General features: G+C 51.3%; 2 protein-coding genes across 10 annotated transcripts; both read left to right on the top strand.

Moving 5' to 3' along the window:
• Positions 1-230: 230 nt before the first annotated feature.
• Positions 231-7,118, top strand: Fgf11 (fibroblast growth factor 11). 3 transcript variants are annotated; one of them, XM_052756635.1, is made up of 5 exons: positions 231-1,748; positions 3,382-3,492; positions 3,690-3,793; positions 4,427-4,647; positions 4,915-7,118. In XM_052756635.1, exons 1-5 carry the CDS (start codon positions 1,556-1,558, stop codon positions 4,952-4,954), a joined length of 669 nt encoding a protein of 222 aa, XP_052612595.1. In that variant the 5' UTR covers positions 231-1,555; the 3' UTR covers positions 4,955-7,118. The 3 variants fall into 3 exon arrangements, with proteins under 3 accessions (XP_052612595.1, XP_052612594.1, XP_052612597.1); XM_052756634.1 differs by having other exon boundaries at positions 236-1,748; positions 4,427-4,625; XM_052756637.1 differs by lacking the exon at positions 231-1,748 and adding an exon at positions 2,180-2,863 and having other exon boundaries at positions 4,427-4,625.
• Positions 7,119-7,199: 81 nt separating this feature from the next.
• On the top strand, positions 7,200-18,159 carry Chrnb1 (cholinergic receptor nicotinic beta 1 subunit). 7 transcript variants are annotated; one of them, XM_052756630.1, is made up of 11 exons: positions 7,200-7,373; positions 7,464-7,603; positions 8,199-8,243; positions 8,995-9,104; positions 9,242-9,350; positions 9,591-9,738; positions 10,375-10,584; positions 14,837-15,060; positions 16,399-16,565; positions 16,903-17,050; positions 17,337-18,159. In XM_052756630.1, the coding sequence occupies exons 1-11, from the start codon at positions 7,316-7,318 to the stop codon at positions 17,475-17,477; spliced, it is 1,500 nt and encodes a 499-aa protein (XP_052612590.1). In that variant the 5' UTR covers positions 7,200-7,315; the 3' UTR covers positions 17,478-18,159. The 7 variants fall into 7 exon arrangements, with proteins under 7 accessions (XP_052612590.1, XP_052612589.1, XP_052612591.1 ...); XM_052756629.1 differs by lacking the exon at positions 16,399-16,565 and adding an exon at positions 16,566-16,750; XM_052756631.1 differs by lacking the exon at positions 16,399-16,565 and adding an exon at positions 16,566-16,750 and having other exon boundaries at positions 7,464-7,546.
• Positions 18,160-19,312: the final 1,153 nt, after the last annotated feature.

Raw genomic sequence — 19,312 nt, forward strand, 5'->3', positions numbered from 1 at the left:
TCCCACTTAGCCCCCCGCCCCCCAGCCCCGCCGCTTCGGGCTTCCTTGTCTCGTTTCCCCTGCACCCCGAGACTGGCAGGCCTTGCCTCGACTCCGCCTGCCTCTGAACCGGTCCCCACTCGCAGCTCCCGAGGAACCCCAGGGTTCCGCCCGCCCGGCTTCGCCTCCCTCTTCCCCAGCGTCTCCGCCCCCTGCCCCGCCCCCGGGCCGGCTCGCAGAGGAGGGGGAGCTTCTGTCGCCGCCGCCGCCGCCGCCGCCACCGCTTCCCACAGCGCTGCCGCCGCCGCCGCCGCCGCCGCTCTGCCTGGTCCACCCTCCAGGCCCAGTGCTCTGACTTTGCGAACCGGGGCGCTCTGCAGAGACATCTTCACTCCTTCCTGGGGGTCCGGGACACCTAGGCCGGCGTTGGGGGGAACCTCTGCTTGCGGGTGACAGGGAGGGAGGAGCCTGGAGCCGGAGCCCGCGACACCCGTCGCCTGGATCAACAGGACAGGACAGGTTGAGGGGCGTCGGGGAAAGGAAGGGGTGCTCTGGCAGTCCCAGGAGGACGAGGAAGCCCTGTCGCAGGAAGCTGTGATGCGCTGGGACTTACTAAGGCCTGTTCACGTTTGAGGAGTGCTCACACACAACGTGGGCACTCCTCTCTGGGGGGGCCTGGTTAGACTGGAGGGTGTGGGATCTAAGCAGTGCCGGCTGCTCCTCGGGGGGAATTTAAGGGGCAGCCAGAAGACAAACAGAAACGACTGATGCTCCTGTTTCGGGGTGACCGAGGGTCCTCCAGACAACCACCTGGTGTATGCACTAGGAAGGGCTGATTTGGAGGTGACTTCAAAAGGAGTGGAGGGTAGCAAAGTGAGGAGATGGCCTCAGCAGCTGGAACCCTGGGGTACTAGAACCCCAGGTCCTGGAACCCTGTGAGAAAAAGCATTATCCAGCCAGAGGAACTGGGAACCCCTTCTCACTGGACCTAGACAGCCTGGGTATTGAGACATATTTGGGGGGATTTTTTGGGGAAAAAAAAGTGGGAGAGCCACTCCATTTAGAGTATAGCAAAGGGAAAAACATCAGGACTGGGTTCCTCTCTGACATTGACAGCAGCCCAGAGTGAACTGATGTCCCCAAAGCTAAAGACCCACACCCTTCAGAACACAAGAGTAGGCTGGGCAGGAGCGGCCCCAAAATAGGGGGGAAAGAAGTCTGAGGAGATTAAGAACACGTCTTGGAAATTTAGGAGGGTCTTGACTTTGGGACAGGGGAAGTGGGGACAGAGGCCAGAGAGGAGGGAAGGGGAGAGCTTTCATTCGGGGACAAAATTCATGGGTGAGGTCAGCTGAGGAGGGCACAGGCTGTTGGAGCGGCTGGAGCCAGGGGCAGGGCCCACGGGTGGGAGCTGGTGCTTGTGGGGGGAGGCAAGGGGGTCTGGGGCTTATCCTTAGGTCCTGTGGGTGGGGCGGTGGGGTGGGTCCAGAGCATGCCCTGGTGAGAGGGCTCCTCTAGGGGAGCCCAGGGCGCTCCGGGAGCCTGCTGGTTTCGGGGTGTCTCCTCCCGGGGCGCTATGGCGGCGCTGGCCAGTAGCCTGATCCGACAGAAGCGGGAGGTCCGCGAGCCCGGGAGCAGCCGGCCGGTGTCGGCGCAGCGGCGCGTGTGTCCCCGCGGCACCAAGTCCCTTTGCCAGAAGCAGCTCCTCATCCTGCTGTCCAAGGTGCGACTGTGCGGGGGGCGGCCCACGCGACAAGACCGCGGCCCAGGTGAGTGTGGCTAGGGCGGGGTCTCCGAGCCCCAAGTCCTTCTGCCTGAGACCAGGGACCCTGGAGAATGCAGCCGATCCGGGGGTGGGGGGGGTGTCCCAAAAGTAGAAGAGGTGGGCCAGAGCGACAAAAAAAAAAAAAATCTGCGGGACTATGCTTCAGTTTCCGTCCCCTTTGCCGGTAACGCCGAGTCTCCTTGCTTTCGAGGGCAAGGGGACGGTTTGAGGGGCCAGGTCTAACGGCCCAAGCTCCTCGGCTCCTGTCTGCCCCCCTTCAACACAGGACTCCCCACCCCCACTGTTCGCCTACGTGCGGGTTCTCGCGATTCTTTCCATCCGGAGCGGAGGGACCTGGGGGGTTCTGGACGCTTGGGTCACCCCGAGGGTTTCTGCAGCCCTGGCTGCCCCGCCCCCGCCCCGGTTCTCCCGCCCCTCCACGCCTGGGCTCTGCTCTTCCTGGTCCCGCTCGCCTGGCCCGGAGCCAATCTCTCCAGCTCTCCCCCGGGTGTCCTTGCAGCCACCTCGTCAGCCAGCCCCCCTCCGGACGCCCTCCTTCTGTGACCCGCGCTCCGGGAAGGGTGCTGAGCACCCCCTTCCCATTACTCCTGTGCGCCTGGGAAATCCGATCCTCCGGGCTCGGGGGACCCTGGGCTAGCAGGACCTCACACACAGTTCAGGCTGAAGACCGGCACGCAGACTTGGGGCGGGGGTCGTACCACTTCCGAGGGGGAACAGGGAAACCGGCAGAGAGCAAGCCGCGGGGAAGGACAGGTGTAAGGGCTGGTCTGTGATTCCGTCCAGGTACGCCAGTGAGGGAGTCTCTCTGGCCTCTCTCCAGGCCGCCGCCGGTTCCCCTAGGGGTAGCCCCTGGCGGCCCGCCCCCCCCCCACCAGCGGCAGGTGTGGTACAGTCCGCAGCCCACCCTCTGAGTGGGACCCAGCCCCCACGTGATGCAGCTCGCCTCTCCATCTCTGTCCCCTCTGCCTTTCCCTTGAGTGGTGTGAATGTCCCCCATCCCAGGCCAGTTACCTGGCTGAAGGGTAGAGACTCAGCCTCAGGGAGAACTGGACCCTCATGAGCCAGCCGACTGACTGACAGAGACAGACGGACAGATGGGTCAGTGTCAGACAGGCCGGCGCTGAGCCAGAGCGAGGCCCGCGCCAAGCAAGCGGCAGCTGCAGCAGCAGGTGCTGAGTCAGCGTCAGTCAAGCCCAGTCCCACCCCTCCTTCTGAGGGGGAGCCCCCTTCCCTGTGGTCACCTTGCTGCGCACCCCGACATTTGCAAACGCATTGCCCTGCGTCTCTAGCACCTGCCCGTTGCCTTTTATGTCTCTCTCTTCTACCTCCTCTCCGCCCCTCCCCCAGCTCTGGTGGAGAGAAGGAATTAAGCCATTTAAATAAATTTCAATAAATTAAGCTGACGCTCATAATTAGAGAAAGCGGAAGGGACCCACACCCCAGCTTCCTCAGGAACCGAAGAGGGGTGGAGGAAGCTTGCTTGGAGGGTGAGAGGGCTAGGCCCCGGGAGCCCTTTTCAGACACTTCCTCTCCTTCTATCCTGTGATCCCGCCAAGTGGAGGAATGTTTCTGGGAACAGAGATGTCATTTTCAAAGATGAATCTCTCTCTCTCCAGAGCCTCAGCTCAAAGGCATCGTCACCAAACTGTTCTGCCGCCAGGGCTTCTACCTCCAGGCGAATCCCGATGGGAGCATCCAGGGCACCCCAGAGGACACCAGCTCCTTCAGTGAGAGGGGAAGCCAGCTGCAGGGTGGGAAGTGGGGATCCGGGGACAGGAGATGACAATCCTGTCGCCTCTTCAGGCTTTGTCGTCTTCAGTCTGTCCTCTTGAGCCCCAAGGGAAGCAATGGCACTGGAGCGGGGAAGGGGACTCAGATGGGAGTGAGGCCCTCGGGTCCTGATGTCTGCTCTCTACGCCCCCAGCCCACTTCAATCTGATTCCCGTGGGGCTCCGCGTGGTCACCATCCAGAGCGCCAAGCTGGGTCATTACATGGCCATGAATGCCGAGGGGCTATTGTACAGCTCGGTAAGACAATGCGGCTGAGTGGCCTGGGCTACTGGGGACACCCGCAGCATATGACCACCCTTCGCCACAGGCAGGACTTGCACCCAGGACTCTGTTCCTCCTGCTTTAGCTGATCACTTACTGTTCCAAAAGTGGTCCTCAAGAGTGCATCCCGTTTCTCCATGCACTGCTCACCCTCAAGTACCCCAGGCTCTTTGGCTGTCTGATTCTCTCAGCTCTTAGGGCCCCACTTCTCAGCCTATCACCTCTAAACTTCATCTTTATTCTGGATAGGAAGTAGTAAGGGCCTGGGAATGCAGAGAAGAGATCTTATTTCCAGGGACCTATAAGCCTAGTTCCTACCCCTGGGTGGCCTGCCAGGCTCCTCCTGATTCTCTCCGTGCTGCTCTGGTTTCTGCATAGACTCAGTATTGCCATCCTCCTTTCGAAAAAATATATGGATTATATCTTGGCTGCTTCTTCCCAAGGGCTCCCTTCTGCCAGTGATATAACTCTCTCTCTCTCTCTCTCTCTCTCTCTCTCTCTCTCTCTCTCTCTCTCTCTCTCTCTCTCTCTTTCTGTGTGTGTGTGTGTGTGGGTGTGTGTGTGTGTGTGTGTGTGTCCATGCCTCTTTCTGGATCTTTGTCTCCTCAGCCGCATTTCACAGCAGAGTGTCGCTTTAAGGAGTGCGTCTTTGAGAATTACTATGTCCTGTATGCCTCTGCTCTCTACCGCCAACGTCGTTCTGGCCGGGCCTGGTACCTAGGCCTGGACAAGGAGGGCCGGGTCATGAAGGGAAACCGAGTCAAGAAAACCAAGGCTGCTGCCCACTTTGTGCCCAAGCTCCTGGAGGGTGGGTATGGGCTCAAGAAAAGGTGGGTCATGTGGGAGGGCATTGACCTTGGCATGAATATTGAGTGTCTCACAGCCCAGGCCATAAACGTTAAACAAGATGCTGTTATGATAGGCCAAGACAGGAAGGCTTTAGCCTTTGGGGGTTTGGGGAGCTCTCTTCCTTTGGGTTGGGATTCTCCAAGGATGAGTGTGTAAGGGAAGGGAGGACTCTCAGAGCTCTGATTCTTCCTGGCTCTCTGTGCACCTAATTCTCCTTCCCTGCTCCTCTCTCTCTCTCCCCTTCACAGTGGCCATGTACCGGGAGCCTTCTCTCCACAGTGTCCCTGAGACCTCCCCTTCCAGTCCCCCTGCCCCTTGAGCTGTAGTCCCTGGACTGGAGGCTCCCTGCACTTCCGGTGAGCCAGCCACCGCCACAGCCTGCCTCGTAGCCCTGCTCCAGGCCCTGCTGCTCTTACCCCTGTTACCACACACATGCCCTAAGCAGCCAGGTCTCACCAGGTGCTGTACCCTGAGGGAGCTTAGGGGCTGGCTGGGACTTCGGGAGTTGCTGAGTTCTTAGATCCTGGGGCCTAGGAGAGGTTCTGAGATGGGGGTGCCTGAAATGATCCTGGCTGACCACTTATTTCTTTTCACACTAACTCCTCCCCCTCCAAAGAACCCCAATTTTTCCCAAAATGGCGCTGGGGGTTCCAAAACTGACTAAGCAAGGGAATGAATACTCCTCACCCTGGCGGAGCCAGTTTCTGAAGCCATGTACTGTATACCCCTTTACATTGCCACGAAGCCATAGCTTTCCAGGCCGGTCCACGGGCACTCAGAGCTAGTTTCCTTCTCCCCCATTCCACCTCCTGCCTTGGTCTGGACAGGTTCTGATCCAGCTGAACACCCCAGCCAGGGCCCTTCTGTGTGCTGTATTAGAACCCAGGCATGGATCCTTTAAGCTTTGATGGACCCCCCCTGGTTTTTTGTTTTTGTTTTTTAAAGAAGAGGCTGAATTCGAGCCCCCGAATGTAGCCGCTGGCCTTGGTCTGAAGTGGAACCAGCCTCAGGTCACACCACATGTTAAACCTTCGTATCCCAGAGACACCCAATTCTAGAGCATGGTGTTCTAGACCTTTCTGGAGCCATACTTCCTCCTGAATCTCAGCTCCGGGACACAGACATGACTCTCAGCCCTTTTTTCCAGGATGGAACTAGGGCCTAATAGCCATATTATTGTACTAGAGTAAGTTCTAAGCCCACTCTTTCACTTCCTCTAATGATTATTTAAGAATGAGCTGTGGATAGAACTCAGCTATGATTCATTAAGAACTCATTGGTTCTGAGCTGTGCTTTAGTAGCACATGCCTGTAATTCAGCACCTGGGAGACTGAGTCAGAAGGATTTCGAGTTGTAGGCCATCATGGGCTATAATAGCAAAGCCCTGTCTGAAAAGCCAACACACACACACACACACACACACACACACACACACACACAGAGAGAGAGAGAGAGAGAGAGAGAGAGAGAGAGAGAGAGAGAGAGAGCACATGCTTACTACTAATCAGTACTGAATGAATCAAGAACTACTGCTTGTTTTTCCTAAATAATTTTTTAAAAATCCCCTTCCCTTTAGAATGCAAACCTCACTTTACATGGTTTCTAGTTTTAGCATTCCAACCGGGGTTCTGCCAGGGAAACCAGAGTCTCGGGGGAAAGGTACAGGAATTCTGGAAGAATTTACCTGGGGAAGCTCAGAGGAGGAAAATGGCATGCTTGGATTGAATTTGCATCTGCTTTGGGGAGACATGAACACTTAGCTACCTCAGCAGGAATTCCTTCCAGGTCCCTTCTAAAGCTGAGGTCCTTTGCTTGATATGGTGTGGTGCGTTTGTGAGGTGGAGGAAGGAGAATTGGGAACAAAGGGCTAGCCTGGGCTACACAGGGAGTTCAAGACCAGCCTGGGCTATGTGAGAGCCTATCTCAAACCACCACAGAAAACTGAGGTCTGTCAGGATAATAACTCTAGAATAAGAGAAGACAAATAGGGACAGCCTTGATTCCCCCCTCCCAGCAAGGAGACCCCAACTCAGCAATAAGTCCAACTTCTCCCTCCTACAGGTCAGGCCTAGGAAATGAGGGGCCTCTTGGGCTCCCAGACCTCATATATCCCCAGAGCTTCTAATTAAATAGAATTTACTTTACCTTACAGCTTACAACCTCAGCTGGGTTTTAAGTACCCAAAAAGGACCTGAAAATGGGGACCCTCTAGCAAAATAGGGGGTAGATTCCGAGTCTAGCAGATGTAGGTGGAAAGGACTCCGGAGGTCCTAAGGGAGGGGCTAGTGCTCAAAGGCAGGTCACTTTTCCTCAGGCCCTTTTACTTCTTGGCTTGTTGCAAGAGATGCCCCCCTCCCTCACACAAACCCCGCTCAGGCTCCGCCCATCCCCTGGCTCTGCCCTCGGGGGACCGGGTCTCCATGCTTTCTCTAATTAAAGACGATTTATACAACCCAGTGTTCTCTGCCATCTGTGAGTGGAGGGCGCCTGCAGTTGCTCCGGGCGGGACCAAGTCGAGAGGGCGGGGCGGGTGGGCTGGCAGCGGGTTCCCCGACAACAGGTGCACATTCCCGGGCGCCTCGTCACTTCCCCTGTCCTGGCGGCTTCGGCCGCTCTCCGGACAGACTCACTGAGCGGAGCGGCAGGGCCATGACCTTAGGGGCGCTGCTGCTGCTTCTGGGGGTGCTCGGGGCGCCCCTCGCCCCAGGTAAGTCAGTCTGGGCCCCGAGGAGGCAATGGCAGGGGCCATGCTCGCGGCCAGCCACCGGAGCGTCGCTTAAGTGCTTTCCTTCGCCAGGCGCCCGCGGGTCGGAAGCCGAAGGCCGACTGCGTGAGAAACTTTTCTCAGGCTACGATAACTCGGTGCGGCCGGCGCGCGAGGTGGGAGACCGCGTCGGGGTCAGCATTGGCCTCACCCTGGCGCAGCTCATCAGCCTGGTGAGGGAGGGAGGGCGAGCAGCGGGTGGAGGGCGAGCAGCGGGTGGAGGGCGCCGGGCGGGGCAGCCTGGGGGCGTGGCTTCGGACGGGCCCACGACTGGGGGCGGGGTCTGAGGCCCGGGAGATGGACAGGCCTTTGGCGAAGGTGGGGGTAGAAAACGGGACCAATGAACGCGTTCGTGGGCGTGGCCGCTTTGACAGGCCTGTGGGCGGGGTTTGGGGCGGGGCTGAGGCAGAAGGACGGCTAGGGGGCGGGTCTCGGGGCGTGGCCATGTTGGATGGGATGCTAGCAGGGTCCAGCAGAGCTTGGTGCTCGGGGGAGTCAAGGAACAACCCTGGTCGGAGATTCAGGGTTGTGTGGACTAGAGACTGGGTGTGGCCCGTGACTGAACCCGGAGGTAAAAGGCAAGGAAAGCAGGCGTCAAGGTCTGGTGTTTCGAGGCAGGGCTGATCCCCACTCAACTTCTACGAGGTGGGGTTTGCAACCAAGAAGCTGCGGTTTCGAGAAAGGGGGTAGATTTCTGCGAGACAGTGGCCCCGGGCTCTCATGTCTTCCCACTTCATTTCCTTTCTGCCTTAAATTTTTCCCTTCTAGAACGAGAAGGATGAAGAGATGAGCACAAAGGTGTACTTAGACTTGGTATGGAGACCCCGCGGGTTAGGGAAGGGCCCCGCCACCTTTCTATTAATCTCCTGAATGCTTAGCCCAGTAAGATTTTTTTTTTGCATAATGACTTTATAATATATATATATATATATATATATATATATATATATATATATATATATATATATAACCGAAATGGAGGCTTCTATAAACAATTCCTTCCTAATTGTTTAAAACACAAGTTTGGCGTCATTAATTTGAATTCTCATCCTGTAAAGGGCCGTGAACTGCAGTTTTAAAACCACTGTGGTAGAGTACAATCTCTTCAATTACTTTTTAATTTGTGTTATTTTTATTTTATGGGTATGGGTGTTTTTGCCTGAATATGTGCCTCCACCACATGCGTGTCTAGTGCTTGTGGAAGCCAGAAGAGGGCGTCCGATCCCCTGGAACTAGTGTTTCAGATGGTTGTGACTTCCTTGTAGGTGCTGGGAATCAAACCTGGGTCAAACTGTAGCCTGGTACAGTTACCCTCTGAGCCATCTCTCCAGGCCCCCTCTTTGGCTTTAGAGACTGAAAATGTAGAGTTCAGTGCGGGCGGAAGGAAACGAGTTGATGTGAATCCCAGAGATTGAAGGCAGAGCCAGCCCTGTTTCCCCTTGACCCACAGGTCAGACAGACCTGAGCTACTCTCCTTTGCACACTCCCTTGAGCACCCTCTTAGATATCCCAAGTCTCTCTCTGGCCTCTAGGCTGAACAGTCCTTTAGCATCTGCTTCCCTAGGAGTGGACAGACTACAGGTTAAGCTGGGATCCTGCAGAACACGATGGCATCGAATCTCTCCGCATCACCGCTGACTCTGTTTGGCTCCCTGATGTGGTGCTGCTGAACAAGTAGTGTTTCCAAAGGCTGGGGGCTCGGGGACTCGGGCGGGTGGGCGGGGGAGGTGAGGGGTGGGGGCGTGTTGTGGTGGGGGAGGGTCTCCGGAGGACAGATCCGGATCCCATATGAAAAGATCTCTTTCCTGCAGCAATGACGGAAATTTTGATGTTGCTCTGGACATTAATGTCGTAGTATCCTTCGAGGGCTCTGTGCGCTGGCAACCCCCTGGCCTGTATCGCAGCAGCTGCAGCATCCAGGTTTCCAGGCTTTGTCTGTTCTCAGACTTCCTCACTCCCCAGCTACTCCCAGTCCTGTGCCATAATTCCTCCTGGCCCTCACCTCTTGTTTACCCTGACTTTCCTTTGCCCTGTGCAGTCTGCCATGGAGCCTCTGCCATTTCCCTGATGATCCCTTCTCTGTTGTAACCCACATCCAGTGCCCTCCCAGACTTCCCTTGCCAGTCCTCCTGCAGCTCCAGTGTCTTCCCCTCCACTCAGGTCACCTACTTCCCCTTTGACTGGCAGAATTGCACCATGGTGTTTAGTTCCTACAGCTATGACAGCTCTGAGGTCAGCCTGAAGACAGGCCTAGGTCCTGATGGACAGGAAAGGCAGGAAATCTACATTCATGAAGGGACCTTCATTGGTGAGTGGGCGTGGTTCTCACACCCAAGGTTGATAAACAGACTCTGTTATTGATGCCCACTGTAACCTGGTGGGGTCAGCAAGTTGGGGGTGACCATCAACACTGCAAATATGGAAGCTGAAGCCAAGCTCTAACTTCTTTAATGCCAGCACTTGGGAGGCTGGGGCAGAAGGATTGCTGCATGTTCAAGGCTAGCCTGGACTACATTCAGACACCCTGATACTTTTTCTTTTTTCTTTCTTTGGTATTTTTTTGTGTTGTTTTTTGTTTGGTTGGTTAGTTTGGTTTGGTTTGGTTTGGTTTTTTGAGACAGGATTTCTCTGTGTAACAATCCTGGCTGTCCTGGAACTTACTTTGTAGACCAGGCTGGCCTGGAACTCACAGAGATCCACCTGCCTGTGCCTCCTGAGTGCTGGGATTAAAGGCGTGTCACACACACACACACACACACACACACACACACACACACCCCACTACAATAATAATAATAATATTAAAAAACAAAGAACCAGAAAATATGGAAATTGAGACTTGTTTAAGTTCATTAGAGGGGGCTGCCTAGCAGTGTGCCATTGTAGGCACTAACTAGGATAGCTGCTGCACCTGTGTTTACCTCTTCTGTCCCCCCTCCTCCAGAGAATGGCCAATGGGAGATTATCCACAAACCTTCTAGGTTAATCCAGCGTCCAGGGGACCCCAGAGGAGGGAAGGAGGGCCATCGAGAGGAAGTTACTTTCTATCTCATTATCCGGCGGAAGCCTCTCTTCTACCTGGTCAATGTCATTGCCCCGTGTGTCCTCATCACTGTCCTGGCCATCTTCGTCTTCTACCTCCCTCCAGACGCAGGTAAACAGCAAGAGCTTCCTCTGGCTCTCTGTATCATTAGCCCAGCCTTCCCCTTCTCACCTTTGGCCCAGGTTGGGTTATCTTGTTTCGTTTTGTTGTTTTTTTTTTTTTTTTTTTTTTTTTTTTTTTTTTTTTTTTGGTTTTTCGAGACAGGGTTTCTCTGTGTAGCTTTGCGCCTGTCCTGGAACTCACTTGGTAGCCCAGGCTGGCCTCGAACTCACAGAGATCCGCCTGGCTCTGCCTCCCGAGTGCTGGGATTAAAGGCGTGCGCCACCACCGCCCGGCTGTTTTGTTGTTTTTAAGGGGTGTGTGTGTGTAGCCAGGTGGTGGTGGCGCACACCTTTGATCCCAGCACTTGGGAGGCAGAGGCGGGTGGATCTCTGTGAGTTCGAGGCCAGCCTGGTCTACAGAGCGAGATCCAGGACAGGCACCAAAGCTACGCAGAGAAACCCTGTCTCGAAACCCCCCCCAAAAGAAAAGAAAATGCCCCCATACATGCCCACGTGTAATTCCTCAGCTGAAGTTCCTTTTCCCACGTGTCAAATTGAGAAATTAAAGCCAGTCTTGACAAGCAGCAAGTGTTCTGAACTAGTGAGCCATCTCTCTAGCCCCAGGATAGGTTTTCTTGCCAACTCAAACCATCTTGGATTGGATATCAGCAATCCGAGGTGCCCCCTCTCCCCCCGCCATGCACCAGCCCTGCACCCTCTCTGCTGCTGGCTTCTCCTCACCCAGTAACATTCTCACTCTTCCCTTTAGAATCCTAGCCTCCTATTCTCGGAGCCCCCATGTCCATGACAAACCAGATTCTGGGCTAAGCCAACTTCCCTTTTTCTGTTTCCCATTCCCAGCAAATAACCCCCCTCCTCCCTTTAGACACCAGCTGGTGCCTTAACTGGCTGTCCCCCTGGGAAATGACAGTTGACTTTTCTCTGTAAGGAAGTACAGTATAGTCACAGGGTAACCCTGGTCAAATTCCTTAATGACTATGTGTCTGAGTTTTCTGATCAGGAAATGGGACAGCCACTGTCCCTACTGCATAGAATTATTTTAAAGATTAATTGGGTTAATAAAACTATACCCAGTACCTAGTTGGATCTATGTAAATGTGCTGTTTTTTGTTTTGTGTTTTTACTACTTTTGAGCAGTTGATGTAAGGTAATACAATTGAGTTATATGTATGTATTCTAATCTTTACAATAACCTTTCAGGTAAGTTCCACATTGTCATCCCCTTTTGTAGAGAAGGGTAAAGGAGCTGAGGGAGTTAATTCACTGGCCTGGTATCACATTCAGGTCAGTACCAGTCTTATTCAGGGACCTTGCTGCTAGTGTTTTTCTTCCTGCACTTGGGAAACTGAGGCAGGAGCATTACCAAGAGTTTGAGGCCAGTGAGTAGTAGGGTCTTCATAAACAAGACCCTGTCTCAAAAAATATTCCAAAAAAACAAAGTAAGCAAATATGAAAACAAATAGACAAAGCCCTGTATTTTCCTCATTTCTGGCATCAAGTCCTCTGTCCAGAAAGGGAGAGAGATGCATTTCAAGAACATACTTCCAGGTCCAGCATGATGGCTCCCCAGGAAAGATGCTTGCTACCAGGCTTGAGGGCTTGAGTCTGCCATGGAACTCACAAATTGTTCTTGGACATCTCCAGGTGCGCTATGATAGGAACATGTATACACACACACACACACACACATACACACACACACACACACACACACACACACACACACACACACACACACACAAAATGTTAAAAAGAAAAAGAACCTGCTTACAAATACACTCACTTCCTTCTAGAACAGGGCAATCTTGGAACCTAATATTACAGGGCCAAAACAGAGTGAACAGTATAGCTTATTTATTTCAATACCTTTCACGCAGTTTGTAAAGTCTCTTGTATGACACAGGGAGAATCAGCCACTTTTGTATACCGTTTTATTTTTAGAGTCTTCAAATTGCTATATTGTTCTTGGAAAAGCTACAGAGATTGGTCCATTCATTCATGCAACTGTATCTGTGGAATTTCTGTGATATGCTAGGCACTGCAAAGGCACCAAGGAATAAAAATTGTAAAATTGGATTGAGGGTGTAGCTCAGAGATAGAGTGATAGAGCAGGGACAGGAGGAACTAGTGTACCGTACTTGAAGCCCTGAATTCCACCCCTCCAGCTGGGGGGTGGGGGAGATAGCAAGGGATATAGTTTAGTTGGCAGAGTGTTTACCTTTTTTGCATGAATGAAGCCCTGAGTTCAATCTCCAGAACCCATCTATAAACAAACTAACCAGTAAATAAAATCACTGTCCTTCCTGGGTATGCATGCATTCTAGTGGGGAGTCCGTCAATAAACTGATGTCTACCATCGTATATTAGAAAAGGACTTTTTTTTTTGTTATCATTGTTTGTTTGGTTTTTTTGTTTTGTTTTTCAAGACAGGGTTTCTCCCTAGCCCTGGAAATCCTGGAACTCACTTTGTAGACCAGGCTGTCCCTGAACTCAGAGATCTGCCTGCCTCTGCCTCCTAAGTGCTAAGATTAAAGGTGTGTGCCACCATGCCTGGCTTCTGGACAAGTTCTAAAAAGGAAAATAAAATAGGAAGGGGTTTGGGAAGATTAAAATGGGGGTGGACTCCTATATAGTAGCAGTCAGAGACAGGAGAATCGAGAGTTTGAAGCTAGCCTGGGCTACATTCTCAGGATGTAACTGACATGGAAGAGTGTTTGCCTATTATGCATGAAGTCTTTAACACCCATTACAGAATAAACTAGGCATAGTAGCAAAACCCTGTAATCCTAGCACTGGGATAGGACTGAGGGTAGGAGGATCAGAAGTTCAAGGTCATCCTCTGTGCATTGTGAGCTCAAGGCAAGCCTAAGATATGTGACATCTGGCCGGGCGGTGGTGGCTCATGCCTTTAATCCCAGCACTCGGGAGGCAGAGGCAGGTGGATCTCTGTGAATTGGAGGCCAGCCTGGACTACAGAGTGAGTTCCAGGAAAGGCGCAAAACTACACAGAGAAACCCTGTCTTGAAAAACCAAAAAAAAAAAAAAAAAAAAAAAAAAAGATATGTGACATCTGGTCTCAAAATTCAAACAGACCTAGAGAGCTGGCTCAGCTGGTTACAGCACTTACTGCCAAGTCTGATAACCTGAGTTTGATCTCTGGAACCTACATGATGAAAGGGCTACAGAGCAAGTTCCAGGAAAAGGCACAAAGCTACACAGAGAAACCCTGTCTCGAAAAACCAAAACAAACAAAAAAACCCAAAAAACAAATAAAAAATAACTTCTGAAGACAGAACAGGGAGAAAGCAAACCTAGTTTACTAATAACAGGGGAAAGGGTGTCAAGTTAGGGAGCTAATAAGAAAGACTTAGAGACCATGGCAACAGTATTCTGTGTGTGTGTCTCATTTTAAGACAGAGGTTTATGTAGCCCAGGCTGACCTTGAACTCAATATGTAACTGAAGCTGGCTGATCCTCCTGCCTCTACCACCAAAGTGCTAGGATTGCTATAATGACATGCTAGGCCTAATTTGCTTTATATGTTAGTGAGATAATAACATGGTAACTGTATCTCAATCTTCTCTAAAAAAAAAAAAAAAAATTGAATTGAACCCAGGGCTTTAAGCACACAAGCAGGGCTAGCACTCTACCAGCTCATTTGGATCCCCAGCCCTTCCCAGCTCTCTGTTTGCCTCACTAAGTAGTCAGGTTGGTCTTGAATTCATTCTGTAGCCAGAAGCAGGCTTTGCACTTGCAATCCTCCTGTCTCAGCCTTGAGTAATTGGGATACAGGATTGGTGCCAAGCCCAGATAGAATAGCTTTGATAGTGAGGAAATTAGGTTGTAGACAGGTTAAGTTTAGGATGTCAACAGAAAAGTTGAGTAGGCATTTGGATTTAGGCCTGAAGTTCAAAGTAAGTCTGGACTGGAGGAACAAACATCAGAGAGATTTGCAAATGACTTTCCCAAAAGCCTGCCCTTAGGTTGGAAACACAAAGATTGATGATACCTTAGAGGCTTCCTTCTGAGAAAGACTAATCCTTCTGGTAGTGTGTTAGCCTATGTCTTTAATTCCAGCACTTGGGAGGCAGAGGCCAGTCTGGGCTACACAGTGAGTTCCAGGACAGCCAGGGCTACACAGGAGTCTTTGTCTCAATAAAATAAAATGTTTTTTTTTTTTTCTTTTTCTTTCTTTCTTTTTTTTTTAAAGACTAATCCTGCTTTCTCCTCTGCCTTCCAAGGAGAGAAGATGGGGCTCTCCATCTTTGCCCTGCTGACCCTTACTGTGTTCCTGCTGCTACTGGCAGACAAAGTGCCTGAGACCTCCCTGGCGGTTCCCATCATTATCAAATATCTCATGTTTACCATGGTCCTCGTCACTTTCTCAGTCATCCTTAGCGTCGTGGTCCTCAACTTGCACCATCGCTCACCCCACACCCACCAAATGCCCTTTTGGGTCCGCCAGGTAAGAAAGATCTCCTCCAACCTGTCTTACTTTCTGATCTTATAATCAACCAGGTGAGGGAAAGGATGAAGCCAGCCTGGGCTACACAGTAAGACCCAGTCTGCAAATGACCGAGAACAGAGATTAAAAGAAGGAAGGAAGAGCATCCTTGTATTTGGCTTTGTGTCCAGAAGCTGCTCCAGCCTCCAGCCTGGACTTGACTTTACAGACCTTAAGGACATCTACAGCTGGCATAGTGTTGAAGTGCAGAAAGAAGCCTGCTGGATGGTGAAGCATTACACAATTTATTTTACCTTCCCATCCTAATCACCTCAGAGATTCAACACGCCCTTCATCCATGCTGCTCACTTAGAGGCCCAGAGAAACATTTTTAGGGTAGATGCCATCAGGGTAGAAGACTTTTGACCCCTTAATTTTTCAGGACACCTCCCAGCCTCTTAAAGAGATTTTTTGTTTTGTTTTTCGAGACAGGGTTTCTCTGTGCAGCCCTGGCTGTCCTGGAACTCAACTGTAGACCAGGCCAGCCTCAAACTCAGGGATGCACCTGCTTCTGCCTCCCAAGTCCTGGGATTGAAAGTGTGAACCACCACTGCTGGCTTAAAAGAGCTCTTTAAAAAAAAAAATGATAATTTTATGTGTATGAATGTTTGGCCTGTGTGTATGAATATTCACTACCATGTGTTCCTGATTCCTGGGGAGGCCAGAAGAGCACCAGACTCCCAGGAATTGGACATACATACAGATGATTATGTGCCACCATGCGGTGCTGGAAATTGAACCGGGGTCCTATGGAAGAGCAGTTGGTGCTCTTAACCACTGAGCCATCTCTCCAACCCACATTAAAAATCTCTTGGGGCTGGAGGGATGGCTCAGAGGTTAAGAGCACTGACTGTTCTTCCAGAGGTCTTGGGTTCAATTCCCAGTACCCACATGGCAGCTCACAACTGTCTGTAACTCCAAGATCTGATACCCTCGTTCAGACATACATGCAGGCACATCAATGCACATAAAATAAAAATAATTTTAAAAATCTCTTAAGCAGAAATGCCATGGTGGCCCACACCTTTAATCTCAGCGCTGGGGAGACGGGCAGGCGGACCTCTGAGTTGGAGGCTAGCCTGGTCTACATAAGTTCCAGGACAGCCAGGGCTACAGAGAGAAACCCTGTCTTGAAAACAAAAACAAAACATGGCCAGCTGCGCAGTTGCGTTTGCCGGTGTAGCTCAGTGGGTCCGTGAGTGTGCGTGCGCGGCAATGAACACATGGAGTGGGGGCAGTTAGGGGCTTCCTTTGTGCTTTGAAAGCATTAAAGCCCTCTGCAATGTGCCACTTCTGTAGATCTTCATTCACAAGCTCCCTCCATGCCTGGGTCTGAAAAGGCCCAAGCCCGAAAGAGACCAACTGCCACATCACTCCTTTACTCCAACAAGTGGCTGGGGCCGAGGAACTGATGAATATTTCATCCGGAAGCCTCCAAGTGATTTTCTTTTCCCTAAACTTAACAGGTAAGACCTATACTCACCAGGCTCTTGGGCAAGGGAGAACTACAGCTCCCAGAAGACCGTGAAGAGCTCCCGAAGATAGTGTGGTCTAGCATCATGGGAGTTGTAGTAGCCCTGCTGCTGCTTGCTTTTCGAGAAGGTGGCATTTTAAAGCTTACAGAGCCAGAAATTTGTAAAAGTCTGGAGAGGTCGGTGCTGGCGGGGAGATCAGGAAGAGCTTTCTCGGGTTTTGAGAACTACTAGGCTGTGGGAGGAAGAGAGCTGGCGCAGGGGCTAGGCCACCGGAACTGCTTGTTCTCTTAGAACCCAGTGTGTGGCTAAACAGTTCCTGCCCCTACAGGTTTCAGCCTGAATTATCTGCCCCGGACCTGCGACGATTTATCGATGGCCCAACCCGGACTGTAGGTCTGCCTCAGGAGCTACGCGAGGTCATTTCTTCAATCAGCTACATGGCCCGACAGCTGCAGGAACAGGAGGACCACGATGCTGTAAGTCCAATGAGGTTGGAGCCCGCAGGCTCCACCCCCAAGCTCAAACTCAGCCCCTAGCAGTCGCTTCCGTTTCTGATTGGAAGTGTGCTTGGTTTTGTCCCTCCCTCCTCCTGCTTCCCAACTGGCTCTTTTCATATCTAGGGTGCCCTGGTTCTTGGGCAAACTGCCTTTTTCTCAGATTCCAAATAGCTACCTATACCTGGGCAGAAGCTTTAAAGGGTGGGCTTTTCAGGGCTCCAGCCCTGGAGCTTATTTACTTATTTATTTTTCTGCCTACCCTTAGCTAAAGGAGGACTGGCAGTTTGTGGCCATGGTTGTGGATCGTCTTTTCCTGTGGACATTCATCGTTTTCACAAGCGTCGGGACCCTGATCATTTTCTTAGATGCCACGTACCATTTGCCCCCTCCTGAACCTTTTCCCTGAGGACCGGAGGGCCATTTTTGCCAACAATTGCAAGTGCTGTCAAGCTGTAACCACTTAACTCCTGTAAAAATCTGGTTTCTGGGAAGGCGTTGAAGTGGGACTTGGGCTGGGTAGGTGCCTTAAATGTACCTGAAGTGTCATTATTTAGGGTTTCGTCCTTTTGGGTTTTTTGTTTTTGAGACAGAGTCTCACCCTGTGGTCCAGGCTAGCTGGCAACTACATATCCCAGGCTAGCCTCAAACTTGCAGCAGTGTTAGTTCCTTAGCCTACCAAATGTTGGGATTACAGGCCTGTGAGCCAGCACACTTGGATTTGGATTCTTGAGGTTACACTGAATGTCACAGCTTTGATCTCTAATGAAGTAGAATTATAAGCAGTAAATTGTAAGCCTTTTGAGGACAGGAAATGTGTTGGCTACTATAATGTTCCTAGCAATGTACACAGGTCCTAGCCCATAAGTGCTTAACATTTATTTAATGAAGAGAGGGGAAAAAAATTCTGGAAGGAAATATAGAAAATAATACTGGCTACAAGTGAATGTAAAAATTGTCTATTTTTAACTTTCTATAATTTATTTTTTTTGTAATGATTATCACCTTTAAACTGAAAAGGTATTTCTAAAAGGTCTGTATTTGCAATGAGGAAACATTAAAACCGAAATAAAACAAAACCTTTCAAGATCCCGGAGTGGTCAGGCAGTGGTGGCCACATGCCTTTAATCCCAGAAGGAGGCAGAGGCAGACCTCAGCATCACCTCTCTCCAGCCCTTAATTCAGATTTCAAATTACACATCTTTAATCCCAGCACTCAGGAAGCAGAAGCAAGTGGATCTCTGTTTGAGGCCAACCTGGTCTACATAACAAGTTCCGGGCTAGCTAGCCAGGGTTACATAGCAAGATCCTGTCTCAAAAACAACCGAGGCCAAAAAACAGCCATTAGGACATGGTGTGCGTGTCTATAACCCCAGTTACTCCAAAGGCACGGAAATGGAAAGTCTGAGGCTATATCGTGAGTTGAAGGTCAGACCGTACAACTTACTAAGATCCTGTTTCTAAAACAAAACCCAAACAAACAGTAGCAGGCCCATAATCCCAGCACTTGAAAGAGACAGCAGTATCAGAAGTTCAAAGTTGTTTCAAGCAACAACAACAAAACCATTAAATGAAAAATGAAGGGAAAATAAGGGCTGGTAAGTAGTTCAGGGGTAGAGTACTTGCCTACTGTTCTCAAGGCCCTGGGTTCAATTCCAACTACTCCAAAACAAACTAATAAGACCTGTACAAACCCAAGAACATAGACAAAAAAGCCCAAACCAAACCACAACCAAAACCAAAGCCCATCAGTTTCAGAGCTCTGGTATACAGGAGTTCTCTGTGGGTGTATACTACTATCTGCTTCATGTTACAGATACAGAAACAGATTCTGAGCGGCTTAATGGTTTATGTCCCAAAATTAGAGCTTGAAGAAGGTTGTGTGGGACAGTCTCGCTCTATAGCCTAACCTGGCTGAAACCCACAACAATCCTGCCTCAACCTTCCAATGCTGGGGTTCTAATATGAGTCGTTATGCCTGACATGAATGTGCGCTCGCGCGCGCACGCGCGCGCGCGCGCGCGCGCTCTCTCTCCCTCTCTCCCTCTCCCTCTCCCTCTCCCTCTCCCTCTCCCTCTCCTCTCCTCTCCTCCTCTCCTCTCCTCTCTCTCTGGACTGGTCTTGAATTCAGTATGTACCAGATTTTGGCCATGAATTTGTAGTAATTCCCTTGCCTCTATCTTCCAAATTCTGGGATTACAGGCATTCACCACCACTCTTGGACCTTGGTTTTTCAAAACAGGT

This window comes from Peromyscus californicus, unplaced genomic scaffold, assembly GCF_007827085.1.
Source record: "Peromyscus californicus insignis strain IS unplaced genomic scaffold, ASM782708v3 Scaffold_3__1_contigs__length_106647218, whole genome shotgun sequence".
Lineage (NCBI taxonomy): Eukaryota > Metazoa > Chordata > Mammalia > Rodentia > Cricetidae > Peromyscus > Peromyscus californicus.

Excerpts from the sequence above, each read along its gene's own strand:
- Chrnb1 (XM_052756624.1), top strand. The coding sequence starts at position 7,316 with ATGACCTTAGGGGCGCTGCTGCTGCTTCTGGGGGTGCTCGGGGCGCCC. Across the intron at positions 7,604-8,198 it reads TGGCGCAGCTCATCAGCCTG|AACGAGAAGGATGAAGAGAT; the intron begins GTGAGGGAGGGA and ends TTTCCCTTCTAG. Across the intron at positions 9,351-9,590 it reads GCAGCAGCTGCAGCATCCAG|GTCACCTACTTCCCCTTTGA; the intron begins GTTTCCAGGCTT and ends CCCTCCACTCAG.
- Fgf11 (XM_052756634.1), top strand. The coding sequence starts at position 1,556 with ATGGCGGCGCTGGCCAGTAGCCTGATCCGACAGAAGCGGGAGGTCCGC. Across the intron at positions 1,749-3,381 it reads GCGACAAGACCGCGGCCCAG|AGCCTCAGCTCAAAGGCATC; the intron begins GTGAGTGTGGCT and ends CTCTCTCTCCAG. Across the intron at positions 3,493-3,689 it reads AGAGGACACCAGCTCCTTCA|CCCACTTCAATCTGATTCCC; the intron begins GTGAGAGGGGAA and ends CTACGCCCCCAG.